Raw genomic sequence first — 7941 nt, 5'->3', positions numbered from 1 at the left:
TTGAATAAATTTCACATAACTTAAAAAAAAAAAAAAAACTAACAAAGAAAATTGGTCCAATGGGAATAGAAGAAAGAATGCTAGGGTTGTAACAGCTGGCAGATGAGTCAGCCAAAAAGGGGGAACCAGAGCCAAGATGGGAATGACGTCAGAAATAAAGTGCAAAAAAGTGATGCAAAGATATTAAAGTGACTTTCTAGTGAGAGAAATTTATTGTGTGATAACAAAAAGGAATATTTTAGAAAGAAAATGGGGAAAAAAAGCATGGTAAAATTGTAACAATAATAAAATTTAACAACTACCAATTGAAAAAAATTAACAATGACAACTGAAGAAAGCAATAACAACATGAACATATAAATTGCATTAACAAAGATCTAAAGTATCAAGAGTGCACAAACATAAGGATAACAAAGTGAAGGAAATAACAAGTAGAATTGAAGAACAAAAGGTGCTAGAACAATAAATTGCAAGGAATTGTAAATAAAAACAGAAATTAAATCTAAATCTAAGAAGAAATCGGAGTAGAAACCCTAAAACCTAGAGAGAGAAGAGAGCCTCTCTCTCTCTAGAATTCTACATCTCAAACCTAAAATTGTGAATGAATGATTCCCCCACAGTTTCACTCTGCAGCCTCTAATCTGTATTTTCGGGCCTGAAACTAGGTCAAAATCAGCCTAGAAATCGCCCCCAGCAAATTCGCTTTACTGAGGCACGTGACACTCGTCACGCGTACGCGTCGCTTGCCTGCTGCACCGATCACGCGTACGCGTCGCTCATGAATACTCAATTTTTTGTGTTTCTTCCACTTTTGCATGCTTCCTTTCTATCCTTTAAGTCATTCCTGCCCTATAAACCCTGAAAATACTTAACAAACATATCACGGCATCGAGTGGTAATAAGAGAGGATTAAAAATTAGCAATTTTAAAGTCAAAGAAACATGTTTTCAATCATAGCACAAAATTAGGAATGATTTGTAAAACCATGCAATTTATATGAATACGTGTATGAATAACTGATAAAATCCACTCAATTCAGTACAAAATAAATCGTAAAATAATGGCTCATCAAAGCTCCCCACACTCAAACATTAGCATGTCCTCATGCTAAGTTCAAGAGAACCAAAAGAGTGAAGAGAAAATGGCAGGACTTATGCAATGCAACCTATCTAGATGCAAGCTACCTACATGCGTGTGTGTGTGTGTGTATATATATATATATATATATAAGCATATATGTGGTCAAAGCGAGTCAAATTTCCAATAAATCATATATGCACAATCAAGGGCTAAATCAATCATATCAAAACACATTCATAGTTGAATTGAGTTATTTAAAAGAGTTCATAAACTTGCAAGATAAGCGATTATCAAATATGGACATATGGAATTGAGCAATTGAACCCTCACCGGATGTGTATATGCACTCTAATCGCTCAAGTGTTTAGGGTTAAACCACTCAAATCTCCTCTAATCATACTTTCTAAAACTTTGTTCTTCATTTAACCAATCAACAAATATTTAGTGTACAAATGCAAACATCATGAGGACTTTTCAAGGTTGTAATAGGGCTAAGGTAAGGGTGCGGATATATGTATGACCAAGTGAGCTATCATTTGAATCTTTGACTAACCTGAGTTCTCACCTAACACATGCACACTCTCTATACAATTCTAAGATCAAGCCTAGCCACCCACGATCTCACTTTTACACATATACTTACACTCATGTATCAATTCCAATTCCATCACATATGCATTGATCTTTTTATTGAACTTAACATTGGGGTAATTTTACCCCCTATTCATTTATTTCTTCTTCTTTTTTCTTCTTTTTTTTCTTTTTTTTTTATATATATGAAAGCATAATACATCAATGCATATGGTTTCTATAATTTCACACGAGTATATACCCAAATTCTCAATATTTGTCAATAAAAATAAAACACATTCTCATCAACCAAAATTCTCACATTTTTTCACACTTAGTTGACACACTATTCTAAGCTAACCAAAGATTCAAATAGGACAATTAATTATTTTTACGCTTAAGGCTAGTGATGTGGTAATATAAAGAACAAAAGAGGGTCAAAAAGGCTCAAAGCGGCAAACAAAAGTAAATGAAATGGTAGGCTATTTGGGATAAGTGAGCTATAATCAAATGATGGCCTCAATCACATAAATGCATGAATATACATTAAATAATAGACATATAGAATGGAACAAACCAAAGATTGCAATCATAGAGAAGAAAACACACAAGAATCAAAATCATGGTTAAATAATGTAACCATATAATTAGGCTCAAAAACTCACAAGTTGTGTATTCTTTGCTTAAAAACCATATTCCAAGCTATATATATACATCATGCAAGTTTGAAAAAAAAAATTTCAACTCAAATCAATATGAATCTTAATGTCCTTTTTAAGAAAAAGAAACATTTCTTGAAAATTTTATCAAATTGACCAACATTTATTATATTATATATATACTAAATGAAATGTTGTGATTATGAAAAGACAAAAATTTGTAGTTCACTCCCTATTTTCGATCAAACTAAATTTTCACATGCAAAAGGGTAAACTAAGCTCAATAATCCACATTTTTCCAAATTACAACTACTAAGCCATATATATATTACTAAACTAAAAGATGCAAATCCAACTAAAAATCTAGAGTATATACAAGTCAAAGTGCAAAATGCGATAAACTCAAAATTATCTAAAATAACTAATATATACAAAAGCTAAAAGTACAATAAAGTAAAAATGTGCAAGTATTTGAAATAAAATAAAATAAAGCAAAATAAAACAAGAATCTGAAATGGGTCACCAAATAAAATCCGTCAATGACGACGACCTCTCCACACTTAGATATCAACATCGTAAAATAATGGCTCATCAATACTGCTCCACATCAAATCTCCTAGGCTTCAATTCCTTCATTCATTCTTCAATTTCTAAGTTTTCAAGCCCAAGAAATAATCTCAATTTAGATTTGAATTTGATTATAATTTAAATTTCATTTGAATTTGTAATAACTTATAAATAGGACCTTGCACACATACAACACACACCTTTGGAGGGAAGTCTTAGGACTCTCTCCTCACTCTCATTCTCTTCTCTTCTCTTTTCTTCTTCCAATTTCTTTCATCATTTTCTAATACTTTAGTTATGAATTTCTAATTCTCTTCATTGAAAAAGAGAGTTCTATTGCAATTCAATGGATTAATTTATTTGATTCTTCATCTTCAATTCTTCTTTTCATTGTTTCTTTAGAAAGAATTTGAATCTAACTTAAATTCTATGAGAACTTAAAAAATGGATCATAAAATTGAGCTTGAAAATCTTTCTCTTAATTCTTGTAAATTTGGGTTTGGGATTGATGTGACATATAATCGACCCATAACTTGATTCATGAAATTGTGTGGCTCTAAATCAAAGACTAATCTTCATCTCTTCTCATGAACAATTAGATCAAGACACTGACAATTGATTAAGTTAAGAGAAATTAAATTACTAAGACATTGAAATTTAATCACTTATGATTTGGCTAGAGATCAATTATTACATGATTGAAGAGGAGATGAAAATTATTGATCTTGAAAATGCAACATCTCTTAATCTCAATGTTCTTCCCATTCTTAAATTTTACAATTTACATTCCCAGTATTTACATTCTTGCGTGCACTTTAAATTTTTTGGAATTTACATTTCCATCATTTTACTTTCTTGTCATTTATTACTTTTCTTTACTTCTTATTCAAGTCATTTATATTCTCAATTGTCCATCATTTAAAATTGAACCGTCTAACTAGAATAATTAATTAACTATTATTTGTTTTATTCGTTAATCTTTATAGGATCGACACTCACTTACCGTAAGTATATTACTTGGTACGATCCGGTGTATTTGTTGATAGTTATCCGGATATAGAGATTTATAAAATCCGTTTCGTTGGACTTGTATCAATTTAATTGAATTTAATTACCAACAAAATTTATACACGTAGCATCACTGATTTTGTCAATTTTAATTTCACCTCTTTCATGATTTAATTTATTGTATTAATTTAAAAACATCATGTTAAATTAAAAAAAGAGAGACAATTGAATTCTTTAATTGGTGGAAGGAAAAAAAATTGAGGTCAATGAAATACAAATTAAATTAGAGATTATTGGAATTAATGGAAATTATTAAAATAGTAGCAACAATGAGGGTACCATAATCAGAGATAATAGGAAGGTCGGAGTTAAAAAAAAAATTATTAAATAGTACTTAAAATTACATTAAATTGATGGTGTATTATATATATAAGAGGAAGGATACATAAGCAGAAGTACCACCACACTACTCATAAGATGAACAGCACCACCTTAATAATAATAACCTTGTTTTGTGTCTTTCCCTTGGTGTTAGGAGAATTAAGGTTAGGATTCTATAGCTTCAGCTGTCCAAGAGCGGAGGCAATTGTTCGTGATGTTGTGCAAAGGCGTTTCAACACTGACAAATCCATAACCGCCGCCTTGCTTCGCATGCACTTTCACGATTGTTTTATTAGAGTATAAACCTACTATTTAATTGTATTTTTTTTCTCATCTTTATTTAGTTTTAATTCTTCTGAAAGAAAAATATAAATGCATGTCTAATCTTGCCAATAAGTAATAGCTCAAATGGCATAGACTCTCCATACTCAATTAAGAGGTTACGGATTTGAGTCTCCTATCTTTCCAAATTTTTGCCAATGAGTAATAGCTCAAATGGCATAGTCTCCTCATACTCAATTAAGATGTTGCGGATTCGAGTCTTCTATTTTTGATAAAAAAAAATGCATGTCTAATCTTTCTTACATAGATTCATAAATCTCAATTAATATAAATAGGTATAGGTATTTTAGTATTAAGGTGCATTTAATTTGTGTTTTTACATAGATCTATAAATGTTGGAGGAGAAGGGTAGTAGTCACTGGTCACATGAAGTTGATAGTTGAGAATTTTTAGACAATAATTTAATTAAATATGTTAAATCATTTAACGAAATTTTTCATTATGAACTTCATATGAAATTAGCTGCACATGATTTTTTATTTTTGTTCTTTTTTTTTTTTACTAAAATCTTTGATATGCTGATTGCTTCTCTGTTTCAGGGCTGTGATGCGTCCTTGCTACTCGATCCAACTGAAAACAGAACATCGGAGAAAGACGCAGGGCTAAACCAATCCGTACGAGGATTCGACATAATTGATGAGGCTAAAAGTGCTTTGGAACAAGCTTGTCCTTCAACAGTGTCGTGTGCAGATATCATATCACTGGCAACGAGAGATGCGGTGGCTTTGGCGGGTGGACCAAGCTACAATCTGGGAACAGGAAGAAGGGACGGGCTTGTATCAGACCCAAGAGAAGTGAAACTTCCTTTACCATCAATGTCAGTGTTCGAGGCTCTGCATTTCTTCACCGCAAGGGGCTTTACACTCTATGAAATGGTGACACTCGTCGGAGGAGGACATTCTCTTGGCTCCACCCATTGTAGCAATTTTCGCAACAGACTTTCCAGCTTTCGAGGAAGCCTTGATCCCACCATGGATCCTAATATGGATGCAGCATTGGGGAAGGTACCAAAGTATCTTAATTTATTAAAGTTAATTGGTTTAATTACTCTGTTGTTACTATAGTTTTGTGAAATTTTCAATTATGTTTCTATATTTTTTTTTAATTGAGTTCCTACACTATTTTTTTTTCAATTAAGTCTTTCTTAATAATAATTGACTTAATTTTATAGAGACCCAACTAAAAAAAAAAGAATTAGTATAGGGACCTAAATAAAAGAAAAAAAAGTGTAAGGACCCAATTAAAAAAAATTTGGTGCAAGGACTCAATTAAAAGGAAAAAAAAGTATAGGAACTTAATTGAAAATTTCGCGAAACTATAGGAACCAACAGAGTTAATTTTATGTGAAGTTGATAATTAAGAATAATTAGATGATAATTTAGTCAAATCTGTCAAATCATTTATCAACTCTCAGTTATCAACTTCACATAAAGTTAACTACACATGAATTTTCATCTTTATTAAAAGGTATTTAAATCCAAACAATTTAAATGTGTAGTTATCTTAATGTGAAATTGATATTTAAAAATCGTTAAATAATTTAATAAATTTAACTAAATTATCATCTAATAATTTTCAACTATCACTTTCATATAAAAATAACTTCACGTGAGTGTTTATTACCTTCAAATAAAATTGCTCATCTAATTTAGATTATATTAAATTCTATTTTGTACAAATTGCGTGAATTGAATTGGATTTTAGATTATTTTTTTAAAAAATTGAACCAATTGTAAAATATAATAAGATATTATTATTTTGTTAGTAAATTTAAATTTGCATATAATATCTTTAGTTTGTTACAAAAAAAAATTTATATATTGTTATTTATTAAAATTACTTCTATTTTTTAATAATAAAATCATATTTTTTTTATTAAAAATGCATTAATCCAAACTATAATAATTTGTAACAGATTGAATTTGATTTTAAAATAAAAATAAACTAATTGATTATAATCACAAAATATAGTATACTTTGAATCGAATTAATTTTTTTAAAATGGACCAAAATCGCACTACAAACACTTTTAGTATTTATCTCCTTTACAGTAATAATAATAAAATACGTGATGATATTTTAGGTGTGTGGATCGGCAAAGCAGCCAGCAACAACCGATCCAAGTGTGTATTTGGACCAAATCACGCCTTTGGCATTTGATAATCGCTTTTTCAACCAAATTCTTGCGAAAAGAGGCATACTTAACCTCGATCAACAGCTGGCTTTGGACCCATTATCAAGTGACTTGGTCTCGGGTTTTGCGGCGGATGGTGAAAGCTTGTCACAAAGCTTTGCAAGTGCAATGATAAAAATGTCTTCCATTAATGTTACACTTGGAAATGAAGGGGAGATTCGAAGGAACTGTAGGGCTGTTAATCATCCTTTATAGAACCATTATACATTATTAATTAAACGTGTCTCACTGTCCCAAATATGCATGTTATTATCTTTTAAGAAAGTATTGCATATTACTTAAAATAAGATTGACAAAATCATATTATATTGGATAAATCTATAAAAAAATGTTAAAGAATCATTATAATTTATTATTTTATTTAATTATTAATTTAATTTTTTTAATTTAATAATATATTTTATTTTATATTTTTAAATAAATAACTAATTAATAATTAAAAATAATAAATTCTGATCATGTTACATCATCCTTCATTTAAGATTATGGTTTGTAACTACTTGTAAGTACTCTGTATATAAAATATTGGACCTTATTAGACGTTTGTTTACAAAGACAGGACACTGAGACAGGGATACAGAGACACAAAATCGTGTTTGATAGAAAAGACATGAATAGAGATAATGTGTCCAGAGACACTGAGTTAGTGTATTTTGTACTCATCCTAACAGGAAGAACACGGAGACACTAACAAGAGACACAACTTATTTTTTATTTTTTTTCATTATTCTTGTTAATTTTTCATAATTATATTTTTTATTATTATATTTTACATCTCAAATATTTTGAATGAAAAAAAAAAAGAATAAATTAAATTTTCATAATTTGTTCTAATTTATTACTAAACAGAATACAAGAACACAAAATTTTGTGTCTCTGTCCATCAATATCTTGTCCTATCATATTCTCAGTGAACGCAACCTTTATTCCTGTATTTTAGCTTAAAATGACTTGGAAGTCCTTAGCCAAAAGGGGCTCTCCTCAAATTCAAACTCAATACCTTCCTACTTAAAATTCTTAATTTAACTCTAAAAATTAATATACAGTTACCTTTATATAAAATTAAAAATTTAAAAATTTTAAATATATCAAATTATTTAATAATTATATTTTTAATTATTAACTTTATAATAAAAAAAC

At 29.5% G+C, this 7941-nt stretch overlaps 1 protein-coding gene across 1 annotated transcript; it reads left to right on the top strand.

The window, feature by feature from the left end:
- On the top strand, positions 4321–7015 carry LOC107621978 (peroxidase 44-like). The gene is made up of 3 exons (XM_016323926.2): positions 4321–4562; positions 5147–5611; positions 6691–7015. The coding sequence occupies exons 1-3, from the start codon at positions 4362–4364 to the stop codon at positions 6994–6996; spliced, it is 972 nt and encodes a 323-aa protein (XP_016179412.1). The 5' UTR covers positions 4321–4361; the 3' UTR covers positions 6997–7015.

This window comes from Arachis ipaensis, chromosome B10 (genome assembly GCF_000816755.2).
Source record: "Arachis ipaensis cultivar K30076 chromosome B10, Araip1.1, whole genome shotgun sequence".
NCBI lineage: Eukaryota > Viridiplantae > Streptophyta > Magnoliopsida > Fabales > Fabaceae > Arachis > Arachis ipaensis.
The sequence above is the reverse complement of the archived record's forward strand: the minus strand, read 5'-3'. Positions and strand labels throughout refer to the sequence as shown.

Coding starts and splice junctions, on each gene's coding strand:
- LOC107621978 (XM_016323926.2), top strand. CDS start 4,362: ATGAACAGCACCACCTTAATAATAATAACCTTGTTTTGTGTCTTTCCC. Junction 4,563..5,146: donor TTCACGATTGTTTTATTAGA/GTATAAACCTAC, acceptor TCTCTGTTTCAG/GGCTGTGATGCGTCCTTGCT. Junction 5,612..6,690: donor TGGATGCAGCATTGGGGAAG/GTACCAAAGTAT, acceptor ATGATATTTTAG/GTGTGTGGATCGGCAAAGCA.